The sequence below is a fragment of the Dufourea novaeangliae genome, unplaced genomic scaffold (genome assembly GCF_001272555.1).
Source record: "Dufourea novaeangliae isolate 0120121106 unplaced genomic scaffold, ASM127255v1 scaffold300, whole genome shotgun sequence".
In the NCBI taxonomy this organism is placed as follows: domain Eukaryota; kingdom Metazoa; phylum Arthropoda; class Insecta; order Hymenoptera; family Halictidae; genus Dufourea; species Dufourea novaeangliae.
Window position 1 is genome coordinate 225,601 of NW_015374184.1, and position 19,738 is coordinate 245,338.

Sequence of the window (19,738 nt, forward strand, 5' to 3'; positions counted from 1 at the left end):
TTCCAAGAAATAAAATAAAAAAGACTGGAATATTTGAAAGAAATTTACGTTTTCGTAAGCTTTCGTCAAGAATAAAAGAGTAACGAGTATTTGCAATCTGAAATTAGTACGCTATAAGAACTTGTTTAATTACATTAAATCGGAAAACCGATCCCAAATTGACGTCGTACGCCCCTGAACGATGGTCGAGCACAGTTTTCACAACTCAAGGGTAACTATTGCCTAGTGATGGGCACCATCGACTAAAAACTATCGACTAAGTCGATAGTAACCAACGACTACTTTCAGTCAACTAATTGTTCCAATCGTCGACTACTTTCAGGCGACTAATATTAGTCGTTTGAAGCGATTACTTTCAGGCGACTAATATTAGTCGTTTGAAGCGATTACTTTCAGGCGACTAATATTAGTCGCTTGAAGCGACTACTTTCGTCGATTAAACTTAGTCGCTTCAAGAGACTCGCTCGAACTATCGAGCTATTGATCGCTATTGACTGGATCTTGATTATTTTCTTCGCGATGCAAACGAATTGTAATTTTTCCATATATTTTTTTATGCATTACCAAGAACTGTGCAAATTATTGCCTATAACCTAATTGATTTTCATAAAAAATTTAGAGCAGTTAATTTTTTATGTGTCAATATTAAATAGTTTACAAAAAATCGAACATTAGTAATTGTTTAAAAAAACTTGTTTACCACTTATATTTTTGAAATTCTACCTATGAACTAATACATTTCGAGAAGGTATACACCAATGGTGCTGAAAAGTTGATGACATAATCTATACATAACCTATAAAGCAAAATTTCAGTCGACTATAAACTATGGACTAAATAGTCGATAGTATGTTGCGACTAAATAATCATTAGTCGATAGTTTAATTTAGTCGATAGTGCCCATCACTACTATTGACAGGATTAGGCTACCGAAACACAAACTTTAGGGTCGGTTAGGTGTATGGCTAACGACGTTAGCCTAACGCTATATCTTTGAAGCAGCTATACATATTGTATCGTATTCTATGGCCGGGATTCATAGTCACTACTTATTCTTAAGCATTTTCTTAAGAATAAGTAGTGACTACGAATTCCGGCCTAAGTCTTGAAATTGCACGTGGAATACCCAGATTATACAATGGAATTTTTACAATTTGTTTTGAACCCACATAAATGAAATTATTTATGTATGTATGTACATATTGTGGACAGTTGAATTTCGCGGCGAGAATAAGTGCGGTACGAATGGCGAATGAATGTGCTCAGCTAATTGCGCGAAATATGAGCGTGGTAAATGGCTATTACGTATAAAAAGCGCGTGCGTAGGTCGACGAGAGAAAGAAAATACATTAAACTACGAAAATCGCGTGTGAGAATAGAAAGCCGTATAAGTTGGGTCCATTCGTTGCTAAGTTCAACTTTTTTTTATCTCTTATAATAAATAGACTTTTCTCACCACATGGAATACCGAATTAAGAGTTTTTGTGTCCCAGGGCTATCACATTTTCAGTGGCCCATTAAAATTTATTTTAATAGGTGTGGGTAGAAGGTGTAGAGCGCAGGGCTACAGAGGCCTTCGTTTGTTCCTTACGAAAATCGGACCAGATATTGAATATTTAGTCTCGCAGCATCAGCCACAAGGATCTCATTAATCATTAATCATTTTTAAGTTTTCACGTTCAACTTTCTTTTTCTTCAATTTAAGTAGCTCCTGCACTATTAGGGCGCTGTATCAGTCAAGATGCAGACATTTATTAAATTTCGATTATCTATGTATAAACATACATAAAGTATAAATAAAAAGATAAATTTAAGTATATATTTTTTATAAACCCTTCTCTCTAAAAATGACTTAGAACTTGCGCTAAACTGAGTTACTGCGGTACTGATGGGCGTTTAGGAACTTATACCATCAACAAAGATACAAAAGTGGGCGGTAGTGATTAAAAGGTTCTGCATACATGATCTAGACGATCTCTGTCTTAATATACATACTACATGGTGACTGATGAATACATTTTCTTTCTGATCGATCGATCCAAATCGGACTGTTGCCTTCAGCAAGCCGAGATTTCACGAAATGGAAATACAACACGCAGAGGTACATACATACACGTCGCGACGTCGTGTTGCGAATTTTCCTCGTCGAGGATTTAGCATAATGCCGTTAGCTGTGCGCTTCCGGCAGAGTTGAACAGGACTGCTGTTGGGTGAAGGCGGCTAGGAAGTTGGCGAGACGGTGTTGATGGTGGTGATAGAGATGACAGCGTCCTCGTACTTTCCTCTTTTCCTCTACCCCTCTTTCTCCGTTGTACATTGGAGGCAGGCATGCCCTGATAGCGTGTAGGTCCATTTGGCTCACAGTCGTCGCCATGGTAACCTCAACCACCCCCTTTCTATCGCCCGGTTCTATACGGTCCTCCAAAACTCTCCTCCTCTTTCTTTCTTTCAACCCGTTTCGTACTTTTCCCTGGTTCTTTGTCCCTCTTGCTACCCTGCCTCTGCTGTACCGCTCGATAGACGTTTCCGTTTCTCTTTCGGCCACTTTTCTCCAATCCTAGTCGGCTTACCGTTTCTCTGGTCTATCCTCACCCCTTGTCCCAGGTGTCGTCGCTCGGTCTCGTAGCTAGTAGGCTAAAGGGTTAATGGCTCCCTAGACGATTATGAGGCTACAAGTTACAGACATCGCCGCTGGCCACAGACCTGTATCTACTGGGAGATTCCAGCAAATGGGAAGGTAGGAAAAAATAGAGGTCATTGAAATGGCAAAACTTTAAGAGGTGTTCGATATTTTTATGTCAGAAATGTACTTCGTTACAGTAAGTGTACAAACGTTCAATTAGAAGACTGTTGATATCGTAGTGATTATTCCGTATTTACAATTATTTAATGTACATTTCAGGAAGATAATCACTAGTTATTCATTAGTTTTTATTATTTATTAGTTTTGTTGCATGCAATAGTAAAATTAGAATATTACCAACCAGATGGTGAAGTAGCTCATAACGCCTGAATTGCAACAAGATATTTCACAGAAATCTATTAAGAAGAACGATTTGGTACCTATAGTTCCACAATTTGACCAATTTATTCACCTGAATTGAATCCATTTAATTTTTTTTTTTTAAGGTTATCTAAAAGGCAAGGTATATTCACGTCCTTTTATGGCGGGAGATCACTTGAAAGTATGACTCAAGATGCATTATTTAAATGTGAATAAGAATCAGTCTAAAAATCTTATGAAGAATGTAAGTAAACTAGTCAGACAATGTTTGGAATGTAATAACTTTTCGCTGACCTCACCTTTACACTGACATTTAAAATGTGACATTTAAGATAGCACTTAAAAATAATTCTATTTGAATGATATTAATATGTGTTATCAAATCACCTGTTGTTATTAAATTGATTCAGTAATAGAAAGTCGGCATAAATATCAGAAGTTACAAAAACACGGAATTATTTCAGACCTAATCCAGAGAAATTTTATAATTGTAAAAGTCTACTCCATTTTAAATTTAATTCAATTTGGTCACTGTCCATTCGTCAGCAACAGACGAACAGACGATGTCTAGCTATTATTTCGCAATTAAAACGGTTTCAAAGGGATACAAATTCGAGTCGACCGCAGTATTTTTTCTTTTTTCAAAGAAGGAGGATGAACGGCGTAAGCGTAATTAAGAAAAATAAAGACGAATCATCGGGGGCAGCTGATCAATTATTCAAATGTTCCAGCAATGAGAAGCCGGTACCCGGAAATAAAAGTACTATAAGTCGTAGAGAATCGATAGAAAGACGAAGGAACTCTGGTTTACGAGAAGAGAAGAGGGAAGAGAGGAAGAGAAAGAGCTGAGCTATACCGACAATAAGAGAAAGATCCGAGGTGATGCAAGAAGCGTCTTTGCTAGAGAAATGAATTGAAAAAGGGGTTATTCATGCTCAACTAGTATCTATAGCCACAGCCTATCGATCTGAACATTATTGTTACAGGAAGCAGCGACCTCAAATTCAACCATCTGTGCCGAGAGAACAGGATCATTCATATTTCATCGCGAGTTGGTTGCACCGTCATTACTACCATCCATGTACATGCACGGTTTCCCTCTCGCTAGCCTTTCTTTCTCGGCGGTCTTCTTTATCATTGGCCCCGACTGTCATTGCAGTTTACTTAGTCACAGCTGCCTGTATTCACGTGCACATGCTCACTTACTTCTACGTTCCGTCGTTCCTCTTTCAAAATAGATTGACCCTTTCTTATGAACTTTCCAAACCTTTTTCTTTTTATCAGGTTACGTATAATTGGGGGTGCTTTGGAAAACAAGAGCCCATACATAACTGTGTCATCATATTTCTTTTCCAAAGGCGAAGCCAGAGAGGGATAATTTATTTTCTTGTTGAAAATTCTCAGTGCTTCGAATAAAGTTTCGAGTGATTAGTATGACAATAATTATATTATGTTTCCTCCTTTCAATGGTACTGTTCGGAATTGAAATTGTGGATAAAAATTCATCTCTCTGCCATGCTTTTTAGATATGGGCAACGCTGAAGTATGTCCTGCCAACAGTTACCTCTATGGTGTGATGTGGTACGGTGTAGTTTATTTCTGTTTGTATCATATGTTTGATAAAAACATGAATTTGCATAAGCAATTACAGTTTAATTACGAATGTCTCAAAAGACTGAATCTCATTTTCACAACACCTCCGTACATAGTGAGTGTATTTCATCGACTAGTGTGCTCAACTAAATTTTGTGAATTTAATGGAGATTCATTATTCTGAGAGGCTACTTGTTCAGATGATGAAATTATTTGAAGATCTGTATCTATATCTTTGTAAGTAATATTGATTTCAACTACTCCATTACCAGAGTCTTTGCACTACTTCCCAGATAGCACCGTACATCCTGAGGACGTCCGTTTCATGTCCAGTTTATATCCGAATGTACTACGTCCATTTTGGACGTCCCTAGGACGTTCAAAGGACTTAAATTTCGGATGTTCTAGAAACGTCCGTCCCAAAAGTCCTACGGATGTTCTCAAGACTTAAATTTCGGATGGTTTCGTTTAGTATTTTTGCCAATGTCATTCCGTGCAAGGTGATGGAACCCCATGAACAAGGTGTCAGTCTTTAAAGAATCAATAGAGAGTGTAACGACACTTGTGGTTTTGTGTGAAAACCTCAAGAAAGTTGTAAAAACATGTTTTTCCTTAAACTGTCTCTAACCAACACCGAGTCAGAGTTTTGCTGTGAAAATAGAAATAGAAAACCTAACCCAGACCTAACCTAACCTAACTCCTGCCACCTTGCACAGAATGAAACCTAACCTCAATTTTAACCATTGGGAAAACGTTTCTTATACAATACGTCTTTTAAGACATTACCATAGCGTTTTTAAAATCTCTTTAAGCGTTCCCAAAACGTACAGGGATTGTTACTTTTACACATTCGGGAAACGTTTTGAGAATGTTGACACAGGACGTCCTCAGGACGTTCCATTTTGTAAATAGGACCTTCCTAGAACATTTAAAGATCTTAACGAGGACCTAACGGGGATATATGGACCTTTTCGAAACATCCTCCGAATGTACAGAACGTCCGGAACGTACGTCCATCGGACGTACATAGGATGTTTTTGTGCTATTTGGGTTGTGAGAATAGTAACCTTTGACTAGTTCACAATTTAATCACCAGTATCTTCGGTACCGGATTTTCACCTGTTACTTACAAGAGTGTATTTTAGGTGTCCGCCTCCGATTGCTTTGGTTTTCGGATACGTTTTAGAGGACCGAAAAATAAGAGATACGTATTTTTTTATAGCGGCCCGTTTTCATATTTAGGGGGTGAAACCACCCCTCAAAGTTTCGACCCGGAAGTACTATCTCGAAAACCAGAGGAGATACATGAAAACTTTCAATTGGTGGCTTTCATGGTTTTTTATGTATAATAAACTGGTGTTAACAAATTGTCAAAAATACAATTTGTTTATAACAAAAAAATGAGTTATAACTTTATTTTACAACTTATTGAAATTTGCGTGACATAAAATGACGAGCACTTAATTCCAAATCCATTGGTACATTTATTTTTTGAAATTGCCTCCTTAGTCCTATTCCAGTATTCTTGGTATAAAAGTGGATACGCAGAAACCAAGTTAGGAGATTTTGTGAATCCTGTAGAATTTGCTTTCGAAGAGAATATAGAAATGAAATGTGCACTCTGTGATGAAACACCGATAGTTAGATGTTCTTGGTGTAAAAAAGCATTTTGTTTAAAACATTTTTTTCATGAATATCACTTTTGTGACAAATATGAACCGTAAAGTCTTCGATAATATATGTATTCTCCGAAAATCGAGGCAATCGGTAGCTTAAAGAGCGGTCGTGCGCACAAGATATAAATAATAAAAAAACTGCGAGACTAAGAAGGCAATTTCAAAAATAAATATACCAATGGATTTGGAATTAAGTGCTCGTCATTTTATGTCATTACGCAAATTTCAATAAGTTGTAAAATAAAGTTATAACAAATTTTTTTGTTATAAACAAATTGTATTTTTGACAATTTGTTAACACCAGTTTATTGTACATAAAAAACCATGAAAGCCACCAATTGAAAGTTTTCATGTATCTCCTCTGGTTTTCGAGATAGTACTTCCGGGTCGAAACTTTGAGGGGTGGTTTCACCCCCTAAATATGAAAACGGGCCGCTATAAAAAAATACGTATCTCTTATTTTTCGGTCCTCTAAAACATATCCGAAAACCAAAGCAATCGGAGGCGGACACCTAAAATACACTCCTTGTTAGTGCTGAACATCGAATAATATAATTCACAAGTCACTCTACATGTGGACAGTAAAGTGCTGGAATACAAAATAACGTTTTATTGATGGATTTGCAACGACTACGACAACACGTATGTTGTCGTATATTTCGTAGATCGTATAATCTCGTAGATTTCAGATCGAATCTACACAGTGTATTCAAAAAGTTCCAAAAGTTTTAAGGCTAAATCTATTGACTATAAATCTTCTTTTGTTTATCACCTTCGTTTAACCTTAAAAGATTTAGTCGTTTGTCTGCAGAGCACATTTAAGATTTGTCAGTTTTGTTTTGTTGTAATAATTTTTGTGACGGAGCAAAGAGCTGCGATACGGTTTTATTTTTTAAGTGGAAAAAGTCCTACAGAGACATACCAAATGATGCAAAATGCATATGGAAGTGACTGTCTCCGTCGTACGCAAGTATTTGAATGGTATTCACGTTTCGAGAATGGTTGCAAGTCACTCGAAGACAACCCAAGGAAAGGGCGTCCGTCGACAAGCTGAACGGACGAAAATGTTGAGCGAGTTCGTCAACTTCTCATGAAAGATCGCCGTATGACCATTGAAATGTTGTCAAAGGAGTTGAAAATAAGTATTGGAAGTGTTCATGCTATCCTTCATGACGAACTTGGAAAAAAAACACTAGTCCGGTCAATGGTTTCTGTTACACGATAACGCTCCGTCTCACACATCGCTAACTGTGTCTTCATTTTTGGCTAAAAAGTCAGTCACGATTCTAATGCACCCTCCGTACTCACCAGATCTGGCTCCAGCGGATTATTTTCTATTTCCAAAATTGAAACTAGCCATGAAAGGAACTCGTTTTGAGGATGAGGAAGCAATCAAACGGAAAGTGATGTGGCGGCACTGCCTCCTACATTCGCCATCAGAGGTCTACCGAGTTGACACGTTTCCCGCAACCACCTGAAGCCTTCCTCGTTCGTATATATACGTCCTTAACCGACCATCGTATATCCCCGCGTCTAAGGCAGGGTCTGCTAGGTAGCCTTATTGACGAGTCCACTAGCAGGCCCAGGACGAAACGCTCCCTCTCCTTTCCTTTTCACATTTTCGAGTCAACAGATTGCCGCCAAAGTGACAACGACGGTAAAGGGTATTTCAGTCGAAGACTTTCCCTTATGTTTCCGGCGACTGTATGAACGTCATCAAGACTGTATCAACAGAGGAGGAAACTATGTAGAACATTAAACAATAAAATGATGTCTACATATAAATCTGTTTGGTAGCAAACATAAGTCCGGGAACTTTTTGAATACACTGTGTAGGTCGATACTGCGAATCAGATTGCAGAATCGATTGACCTTCAAGACTAACCGTACATCAGCAGTTCTCCAGTTGCGGATGAAGCTGTTACGACCTGCAGCAAGAGGTATATACATATGTAGATGTATTATTCATGAAAGTAGTACGATTCTGATGAGCAGGTTCCATTTCGCGCCCCCTTGATACCAACACCGATGTTACACTTTCGGGAAGTGTCGCTCGTTGCACGATATATCAAGACGTGAAGCAAATCGCAAAAAGCAATCGTTCCTTCACACATCTGTCGAAACACGTTGATAATTAATTAAGCGATGCGTCATCATTCTAGCCGTTCGTAAATGGTTAACTGCTTGTAGGGATGACATTGGGCGAATATACCAAAAGCGTTTCAATGTGAAGAATTTTCAGCCTCTAAAAGTAAAAGTTACAATATTGTTGTGCATGTAGTAAACGAAAAGTTTTACCTGTTATTACAGAAAAGATTCCTATTGGATTACGTGTTGACAATGAATTTAATATGTGCCCCTTATTATACTATGTATCAATCTATTGCACTGATTAATTGGAAAAGAACATAATCATTATGATCGAGAGAATCTTTATGTATATATTAACGTATATATTTTATGTAATATAATTAACGTATATACTTTATGTACTATTAGATAGATTTATTCTGTAATTATACATTTTATTGAAGCCAAAGAGCACTATCATTTAATGCAAATTATATGTATGTACCAAAAAGTGTTAACAGTTATTTTTATAAAGTTGTAGACAAAATAGTACTCTGACAATGAGCCGAACGCTATTATAGACCAAGGAACATCCGCATTAACATTAGAACTACCGAAAATAGAAGTGTTTCTACTTTTATCACGTTGGTAAAAGTCGCAGCTCATTGAAAATATGTAAATCGATAAATTAATATACTTCAATTAAAATACTTTCACAGTGTTAACTGTTAATTTCTGGGATATATTTGCACATCGTTGAGACAATAGTTTAGCAAAGCAATGCTTCCAAAGACAATCCGAGTTCCTTCTGATTTTAAATCTCTACGCCAATCGTGAAAATCGATCCAGGCCGAGCAGTCACGAGGCCACACACCAGATCGCGAAACTGCGAGTTCGAACCATTGCACACCGAACCTAATTCTGTGCCGGATTTGCTAATCCGGGGTTGCAGAGTCGGTCATTATTTGATGTCGCGTGATCCCAGGGGTAAAGCAGCACACAGACCGTACACCGTGCCAGATAACGCGCTGCATTTATCCCTCGATACATCACCGAAACCCCTAAACACCCTAGGAAAATCCTCTCTAACCGTACCCGTACCTCGCCGCGTATAAAGCGTTACGGTACAGGCCTGCAACAAAGTTATTTAGATGTGACACAAAAATTTCATCGGAGCGCATTGCAAAATTGTCTTCCGCGCATATTAATCCATTTTCGTTGTCGCAAGATAAGCGAATGAGCGGCCTGTACAATCGATGAAAGTGTAAAATCCACTCCCACGTTTGTTGATAAAGCGAAGAGGAATAATTGAGGAAGAACACGTTTTGGAGAATGCGTTGAATACCTGGTGGATCTTTTTTGCTGATACTTATTTCGAATTTATTTGGATTATCGGGGCTAGAGTATACTATTAAGATGAGAAAAAATTGGTATTTCTTGTTCCCGACAGATTGTAAATTGTATCTAAAATATTCTACGTAAGTCACTCCCAAAGCTTGTACAAATATATTTCAGAATTAATACTCCATTGTGATTGTTGCTATGGATATAAAATTTTCTTGAACTGTATTAAATATCTACTTTCTTTTACGTATATACATATATACTTTCGAAGCTGGAGTCACACTTGTTTAGTTTATCTGGCTACATGGGGGAGTCATGATTTCTTAGAATAAAAAACCTCCTGCAGAAAATTTTTCTTGCCCATATATGGAACTGGAGCATCAGCCCCACCACTTTTCCACCCTAATTTTTGGATATAAAAGAGTTTAGATCGAGGCAACATCGTCAAGCACAGTTAACAGAGAGAATTCGATCAAGATCGGGTACGCGTCACATTCATGCAATGATCAAACCGTACAGTATTTGGTCTACTGTTAGGCGTTTCCGTATCTCTCCATAGAACAGGCCCCCGCATTTCTCAGCACGTCAAAACCGAGTAGTACATTACGATTACAATTTAGTATTAGAGTCAAGCTAGGGCTTAGCTTCTCGATATTCGAACATTTCCATAGAACAATTCTAACGTTCTTTAATATCATTTTTGAATATAAGGCTGTAACAAAAATATTGTCCGACCCGAAAATGGGGCACTCGGGGGGTGAATTGGAACAAGTTTTTCCTTAGCAACAATGTTATCTGAGGCTTCGTTACCGAGATATTAACGAAAAACCCCGACCAATCAGAGCGCGAGTTTGCCAGCCGAGTTCCCGCCGTAACGCTGCCTACCAGTCGCAGCGCGTAACCACCGCTAGCGCGGGAACTCGGCTGGTAAACTCACGCTCTGATTGGTCGCGGTTTTTCGTTAATATCTCGGTAACGAAGCCTCAGATTAGATTGTTGCTAAGGAGAAACTTGTTCCAATTCACCCCCCGAGTGCCCCATTTCCGGGTCGGACAACATTTTTGTTACACCCTGTATACTTATTATAATGTTCATTTGTAATCCGGTGTAAATTCATTCAAACCTTAACCTATAGAATAAATCAGCAATAAGCAACATAAAGGTACATCTTGACCGCTCGAGGTGTGCCGAATTTAATTTGTAATTACGAGGCCAACTAGCATTCCTAGTGGTAACCCGATGATAAGATATGCATCGGCTGATCCACGAAAACCAACCAACTTCCTAGTTGGTAACCCGATGATGAAATAGGCACCAGCTGATCCACGACTAACAACAATTTAAACAATCGACCCTCGGCTATAATTACAACCGAAAGTCTCTTTAGCCTTCAGCTCGTAACAACCGAAAAGGAATTTAATTCCTTTAAGGATATTTTTAAATTTCGATGAACCAACCCACGAGGGTTAAATAAAACGGATTAGTACAACCCAATTAAACATAAGAACTCCTAACGAAATGAAATTAAAAGTAATACCATTAAAAGTGCAAGTGAGTGCAAATAACGAGATAATCTTTCAAAGGTTCGAAGAAATCGTGCAAAGTAACTACCAAAAAGAAACCTCAGAGGTACTGAAAAACACATGGATTCCTGAAATACTCTGATATACCATTTTGAGTAGAGGTGATTCAGAAGGATACGGCGATAACCACAGCCAGGGATGAACGTTGTCTCGTGACGCATCGGAGCCGAGTAAACAGTGAAACCCAATCCCATCATTTTAAACAGCGGACGAATGACAGGAGGGAGAACGATTTCCGCGGGCGGGACGAATATATCGCGGGCACGGGGATTAAAATTGGAAGGAGCGGAAAAATTCCTGTCCTGAAGCGTATCTACGTATAGGCCAATACGTATCGATCCCGGTGACTCTGTTCAGCGCATAGGACCTCCGACGGGGTGAGTTATATACATATACATATGTATACCGCAGTCCGGTGCCACGGTAGAGTAACCTCCCTTGTACACGCTTGGTAGCGTGTGTGCTTGTGAAAATACCGATATCGTTATTTATGTATCGCGCCGATGGTAGGCATCGCCTATACATATATCTCAACCCCCAAATGCCTCTCTCTCTCTCTCTCTTCCTTTCCCCTACCTCTATTTCTTTCTAACTCTTCCTGTTCCTGTTTCCCTTGCTGGAACTCGAAGAAATGTACCTCCGCTGGCAAACTTACAGTTAGACTGGCATTCTCGGGAATTCTCGGGATTTTCACGCGATATTTCTTGTCTTCTTTAACGCCTAGACACCTTCTCTTTTACTTCAGTTTCCAGTGGAATGTAGACGTCGGTGGTTAACATTCTTTAAACACGGAAGGATATAATTTTTAATCGTTTCAGTTTGAGCAAGGTTTCTGGCATGGATTCTATTTAGCTGATCCGTACCAGAGTTAGGCATTATTCGAATGAATTTGTAAGGTGATTTCGCGAATAACATTTTATTCGTTGCTATATTATTTGTTAATCTCATTATTCGTTATTCGTATTATTCATAATTCATGTTGTTCGTAGTACTCAATATTCTAAGAATTTGTTATTTTCCAGTATTTCTTAATCATAATACTTGGCTTGTACCAGCAGTGTAAGAAAAATAAAACGGGCATATATTAGGTTGGTGCAAAAATAATTGCGGTTTTCGCGATTAAAAACTTGAGTTACCTCTCTGAAGTGAGATGTTTTGTAACTATGTTCATGTAGTATACCATGCCAAAGCGTGAATTTGGCTTTATCGATGTATGTCTGTGACTTGTTTCTGCCTGTTTATTTGTAGCTGTATTTGGCCAGGAAAGTGAAGATGGAAAACAAACAAATTCGAACGATATTATTGTATGAGTATAAACTGGGACGAAAAGCTGCAGAAACTGCTCGCAATATTAATCAGGCATTTGGCCAAGGAACTGTGACTGAGCGTACGGCTCAACATTGGTTTCAGAAGTTTCGTAATGGTGACGATAGTCTTGAAGACGCAGAGGGTCGCGGACGTCCTTCTCTGATCGACAAGGACGAATTAAAGGCCATTATCGAATCAGATCCACGTAAAACGTCTCGTGAGGTTGCAGAGGTACTAAATGTTGACCATTCAACAGTTATTCGCCATTTATCAGGAATCGGTAAATGCAAAAAGCTTGATAAGTGGGTACCGCATGAGCTGAACGAAAGCCAGAGGTTTCGTCGGTTTGAGATTTGCTCTGCTCTGCTGTTACGGAACACAAACGATCCGTTTCTTGATCGGATCATAACATGCGATGAAAAATGGATTTTATATGATAATCGACGGCGTTCTGCTCAGTGGCTAGATCAAGATGAAAGACCAAAACATTTTCCGAAGCCAAAACTTCATCAAAAAAAGGTTATGGTCACTGTTTGGTGGTCCAGAAGAGGGATTATCCACTATAATTTTCTCAAACCTGGTGAAACTGTTACATCAGTGAAACACTGCCACGAAATCGACAAAGTGCATAAAAAGTTGAAAGATTTATGTCCAATACTCGTCAATCGAAAGGGACCTATCCTATTGCATGACAACGCCCGACCACATGTTTCACGAATCACCGTACAGAAACTCAATGAACTAGGATACGAAACCTTGCCTCATCCACCGTATTCGCCGGACCTTTCTCCGACGGATTATCATTTATTCAAACATCTGAAAATATTTCTGCGTGAGAAGAACTTCAAAACTCAAGCAGCAGCCGAAAACGCAGTTGAAGAGTTCATCGCCTCTAGAACACCAGAATTCTATGATACTGGAATAAACAAACTTGTACTACGTTGGCAGAAATGTATAGAATCGAATGGTTCCTATTTTGATTAAATAACTTCATTTTAACCCGAGATATATTATTTTAAAGTTCATGCTTGAAAACCACAATTATTTTTGCACCAACCTAATAGAAGTAAAGCAATCGGTATATACAGGGTGGGGCAATAACTATGTCCACTTTGAAGATTGCCGTCATTTGTAATAATATGAAAAAATGTTATATACAAAACTTACACGGTATAGAGGGGGGCATATTGCGACACAAACATTTTCTGCGTGGGTGAAGGTATAGAGGAGATTTCAAGGTCATCAGCGAGGTCCATTGAAGGTCATGCAAGGTCAAATGTTGTAGTAAAATAAACTTTCTTACATTACAGGAGATGATCGAAGTGGTGACCGTTTGCGTCAATGCAAATTTGCAATTTTCGTATCGCTGAATTAAAATCGCTAAATATTCTGAATAAGTTCAGAATGTGCATCACGTGCAAGCCTTTCTGACACACAGTCTGGTTACCAGTAACCACTATCCATGACGGAAATTGTTTTCGGTTACGAATAATATCTATTGGTGACGGAAATTTGTCTTGACTACGAATAACGTTTTCTTAATGACGGTAATTTTATTTTTATTACCGTTATTAATATTACTGGTAATAATTAGTATCTATCATGGATATAAAATGCATTATAGAATTTATATATTTTAATAAGGAACAGAAGTTATGAAAATGCTGTGATAGTTGTAGGTGACAGTTAATAGTTTAATAGTTTAAGTTTTTAAACAGAAACTTGGAATAAATATTTGCTCCCATACTTAGGTTATATTACAGTTATTGTTTAAATGACCTCCGTTACCCCCTTTAGTAAGTCAGGTTAAACTTGAGAATATACAATTACGTGAATGTACCTGCATTTGTAATACATATTTGTAATACATAAATTGTTGTTACTAATATATTATGACATAATTACCTTCAATGTAGACAGAGAGTAACTGTGCAGGATTTGAATCTATTAAACAATACTACAGATTTTCTACACGTGCAAATGTAGAAGAAACAAAATTTTACTGTACTTTTCACGCTTGTAAAGTAATGTATAAGCATGACAAATGATACAAACGTTCATTCGTGTTGTTGCTGTGTATTATTATTGACACAAAAGGAAGAAAAAAGAAATTTGAGTAAATAGGCGATATGGGGTACATCCTCTTATTGCTCAAAGTAGTTTAAAAAAATCAAGACAATTTTTTTAACTATTAGAACTCCCGGATTACATTGTCATCGATAGATTCCCAGAAACGATAAGAATTCTGTACTTCTCGCAACTGTACTTTTACTGTAAAAGTGAAATATTAATACCAGCAACGTAGTACTTCACTTCGACTCAAAGAAGACCGAAAAATATTCTTCTTTGTTGAATCGATTTTCAAATCGTCAACACGAGTCTGACTCGATGTTATAGGCCAAGGGATTAACAAATACCATACACTTTTAATTAGATTAATGCCTACTTATTGTGTGCTTATAAAATTACATGTAACCACTGTATTATTCTAATTGCCTATCATTTTCCTTAATCATTCTAATTTCAATTTGCGTTGACGTTCAGTAATAATTTCACTAATGCTCAATTTAACCGTAATTGCATTTTTTGGCAATTCAGCTCGCAACACCGTGAGTTACTCGATGTTGTTTATTACTCGATTGAGAAAATCATACATTCAATCGATTGGGGTACGCGAAGACACATTTTTGGAAAAAAAATTTAAGTTTACAAAAAAATGTTAAATAAATTTATCCTAAAATATTTGGACATAAAAATACCTTTTTGGCACATTTTTCTGCACTCAAATGGAATGCAAAATTGCTGTAAATCTGGCAATGATATTCTTAATATTAAAATATGCTCTAAATTTTACTTTATTGACTAACGAAAGGAAAGAAAAAAAAAAGGAAATAACGCTTTCCAAATGTTTTACTTCCATTTGAACGGTAATGAGAGTTCCAGAGAAGCTGGGAACTTATTCATCTGGAAATAGCCAAGTTTCGGATTCGAAGGCATCGTTACGGCCAGTAATAATAAAGACTACCGAAGGTAAATGTTTTCGTGTGGGGTAAGTACGTGCGGCCCGTGAATATGCAAATACGCAACAAATTCCCTCTGCTTGCCAATGCACCCACGTAACACGTTTTTCTCGTGTCCCTAATTAACTCCTCGTGAAAGTAAGATTAGCGAGTTTCAGACTCTACCTTTCTGTTCGGTATTAAACATAACTTTATTTTCGATTAGCTCCATACCGTGCTCTATCACTGTTCGTTTACGTTGGTTCTTTTTTAACTATTCAGATTCTTATTACAACACATATTTTCGATTATCGAGTGATACTTCGTGAACAATTGAAAGGAATGGAGTTAAAGTTTTTACGTCATTATATATTCCGTCATTTTACATAATATTATACCTACATATGTATAGTATACAATAACCCAAAATTGTATGTATTGTTACGTACGAAGACACTCTCGTGACCTCTTAATTGCTCACGGGGTTGTATGACGTGACCAGATTTTCTTCGAAAACAGTTTCTGTTGAGGAACAGGCGTGTCCCCCACTACTTTTAGACTCGATTTTCGGGGTATAAAAAGGTCAACAAACTCTAAAAAACTAAACTCGCCATTCTGTGTGTACTGTTTCATTACAATTTTCTTCTTGGGAAAGGAGTTCTATTATTTTTATTATTGTGCAGATTAATGTTCAAAGGTTGGTTGTACATGATGTCAACTTTTCCGAAAAACACTTCCTTTATAGAATATTCTTCAAACTTATTTTTCAATATTATACAAATATCTGTTTGTAATCGCAATATTTCGTAAATAAATCCACAAAAAACAATGACGATACAATGAAGGGGCACAAGTATCTCTACTGAGAGAATCATAGACGCTAGTTTTTAAACGGACATGCCAATTATACCAAGCATATCAGACAATTGTAACTGGGACAACCAAGTTTTCCCTATAGGTGTCAATTAAACTGGTTTCAATACTTTTCGACCGTTCACGCTTGTGACCCCATTCACGCAGCTCGGCCGGCAATAAAATGGAAAAAAGGAGGGATCGTTGGATCGGGAAACGAGATCGTCGATTTCCCTCGATTTACCCTGCAAAATTTGGGGGATTGGTGATAGGTTCGCCGGTGGCGTCGGCACACGTACCGCTGGAAACTGCTTGATACTGTTTCGTCTCACGCGTCCAGCAAAATTTAAGGATCCCGTGAAGTGATGTGGCTACGTATAATAGGTCGAAACGAAGTGTGAAAGCGCGGAACGTACAAAAATATTTGTTGGGAAGGATTTATTAAAAAATTCTGCTTCAGAGTTCACCAACCTTTCAAATGTTCGCGATCGAAATCACTTTTTCTTCTTTTAACTTTTACTTGAAAGCTGAATGGAAACTTAATCCTTCGTAAGAAGGACGCCATATTACAGGGTGATCGTCTCACTGAAGGAGTCGACAGGCAAGCCGTTTGCTTGGTCGTTTATATACAGGGTGTAACAAGAATGTTGTCCGACCCGGAAATGGGGCACTCGGGGGGTGAATTGGAACAAGTTTTTCCTCAGCAACAATGTAATCTAAGGCTTCGTTACCGAGATATTAACGAAAAACTCCGATCAATCAGAGCGCGAGTTTGCCAGCAAGTTCAGGTGTAGCTCGAAAAGCTTCAAATTTGTTTCCAAGACGCGCTATGTGTTCCTCGAAACACACAAACTTCCAAACGTCCACATTTTATGGAAGACCATTTAATAACTTGGCGCACTAATCGAATCAGCTTTGAAAATATTGTACCAATTATATTGTTTTCTTTAATTTTAGGTTGTACGCGGGGTTCAATGTTTATATTATGTAAACTAAACAAAGATAAGGTATATTGCGTTACGAAGTTAGTATCCGTATGTCCTACGTCCATTTTGGACATCCCTAGGACGTTCGTAAGACTTAAATTTCGGATGTTCTAGAAACGTCCGTCCCAAAAGTCCTACGGCTGTTCTCAAGACTTAAATTTCGGATGTTCTAGAAACGTCCGTCCCAAAAGTCTTACGGATGTTCTCAAGACTTCAATTTTGGATGGTTTCGCTTAGTATTTTTGCTAATGACATTCCGTGCTAGGTTATGGAACCCCATGAACGAGGTGTCAGTCTTTAAAGAATCAATAGAGAAGTGTAACGACACTAGTGGTTTTGTGCGAAAACCTCAAGAAAGTTGAAAAAACATATTCTTTCTTAAACTGTCTCTAACCAACACTGAATCAGAGTTTTGCTGTGAAAATAGAAATAAACACAATGTACTTGAAGATCATAATCCCCAGAGCTATATTTGCATTATAATTCCTCATAGGAAATTTAACCTTTTATTTATTAACAGGAACTAACTAGATCTAATTTCTACTAACTGCGGAAATCGCAGGAAAGTTAATCTTTTATTTGTTAAACACAAACTAACCTAACCTAACTCCTGCCATCTTGTACAGAATGAAATCTAACCGCATCTTAAACATTTGGAAAACGTTTCTTGTACGGCTTTTAAGATATTACCATAGCGTTTTTAAAATCACTTAAACGTTCCCAAAACGTACAGGGAATGTTACTTTTACACATTCGGGAAACGTTCTGAGAATGTTGACACAGGACGTCCTCAGGTCGTTCCACTTTGTAAATAGAACCTTCTTAGGACATTTGAAGATCTTAATGAGGACCTAACGGGGACATATGGACCTTTTCGTGACATCCTCCGAATGTACAGAACGTTTTTGTGCTATTTGGGTAAGGAGCGACATCAAGCGCGCGACGCATTCAGTGGAAGACACAGTAGACAGTTGACACTCAGTGAACATCTATTGTACAGTTATAGTTTAAGTGTTATTAAAGTGATTAGTGATAGGCAAGTCTTGTGTTTATTTTTAAAAAACCTATCCAGCGTGTTGATTCTACGGAATTAAAATCTCAACGGAAGTGACGTGTAGGAAAGGACCGTGGGAAGCTAACAAGGATTCTCTGTTTCTATCCGGCATGGAACACGACGATTTATTAACCCTGTCCCTCAGAAGGAACGCCTGCCTGATTCAGCACCGGTGAATAAACAATAAATTCAGGTTTAAGAAAACAGGAGGGTGAATACGGGGAGGAGAAGAATGTAATTGGAATCGGCACTACCGCCTCTGCAAATGCCGGCAACCTTAATCCTAACGTGCTTAAGGTGATTTGTGATGCCGGAACGAAGGCTTTAAAGACTCACTCGTTATCTGACCGTTCCAATGAACGCACCGAATCACGAAGGAAAGTCGGAAATTTTCTGCCTCCCTGGAGTGTCTGACCACCCTGGACGCGGACAATCACCAGCCGCCGAACAAAGAAATTAGGCGTGGAAGGGATCCTGGCTGCGGAAAGAGGAAGAAAAAGGAAGGAAAAAGAAAGATTGTCCCGGTCGTAGGCGACCCGATGCTCCCGAGATAAATCTTGAAATATTAATATCGGCGCATAATGAACGCAGACTGCAGAGGCTAGGATGATCCCTTCATAAATTTTTAATTGAACTAAGACCGTCCCCCTCGATCGGTAATGCGGAATCCGCACGGGCTACGACTTATTCACCCTTCTCCCCATAACCTTGCCGCTTTTGATAATTTAATCAGCGGTACATTACTCCGTATGAATCACGATATCGTGGCCAGGTACATTCCGACCCGGTTGCGTTACCATATTTCACGGATGCTTCGTTAATAATTAATTCATTATTTACGTCGTTAGTCCTGATTCGTTGTTTGATTAAGCTTTTTGCTGCGTAAACGATTCGACACAACAAATACGTAAATTCGTTGATGACGTTAATTTTTAGCAGGTTACCATTACCTCTTTAACATTATTCCGCCTTTAACCCAACGTTACGGTTACATTATTGGGGCATTAAAATTGTGACACGGTATTCTCAACACATTGTATAAGTAGGTAAAGCTGTAAGTATTTTTCTTATGAAATACTTTTGTTTCATCCTGTCTACCAGTTGCAATAATTAAAAGTATATTTTGCGGGACTTGCTGAATTGGACTTTCGGTCCCCTAAGGGATCAGGAAGAACAATTATAGACTCCCATTTAGAAAACCGAACCAGGCCGTGAAAATTTAAAAATAAATGCTGTATAGAAAATACACTTAATAGAATTGATGTTCTA

General features: G+C 38.1%; 1 protein-coding gene across 1 annotated transcript; it reads left to right on the forward strand.

Moving 5' to 3' along the window:
• Window positions 1-11,205: 11,205 nt before the first annotated feature.
• On the forward strand, window positions 11,206-13,562 carry LOC107192134 (histone-lysine N-methyltransferase SETMAR-like). The gene is made up of 2 exons (XM_015581329.1): window positions 11,206-11,238; window positions 12,519-13,562. The coding sequence occupies exons 1-2, from the start codon at window positions 11,206-11,208 to the stop codon at window positions 13,560-13,562; spliced, it is 1,077 nt and encodes a 358-aa protein (XP_015436815.1).
• Window positions 13,563-19,738: the final 6,176 nt, after the last annotated feature.

Coding starts and splice junctions, on each gene's coding strand:
- LOC107192134 (XM_015581329.1), top strand. CDS start 11,206: ATGAAATTAAAAGTAATACCATTAAAAGTGCAA. Junction 11,239..12,518: donor TAATACCATTAAAAGTGCAA/GTGAGTGCAAAT, acceptor GTTTATTTGTAG/CTGTATTTGGCCAGGAAAGT.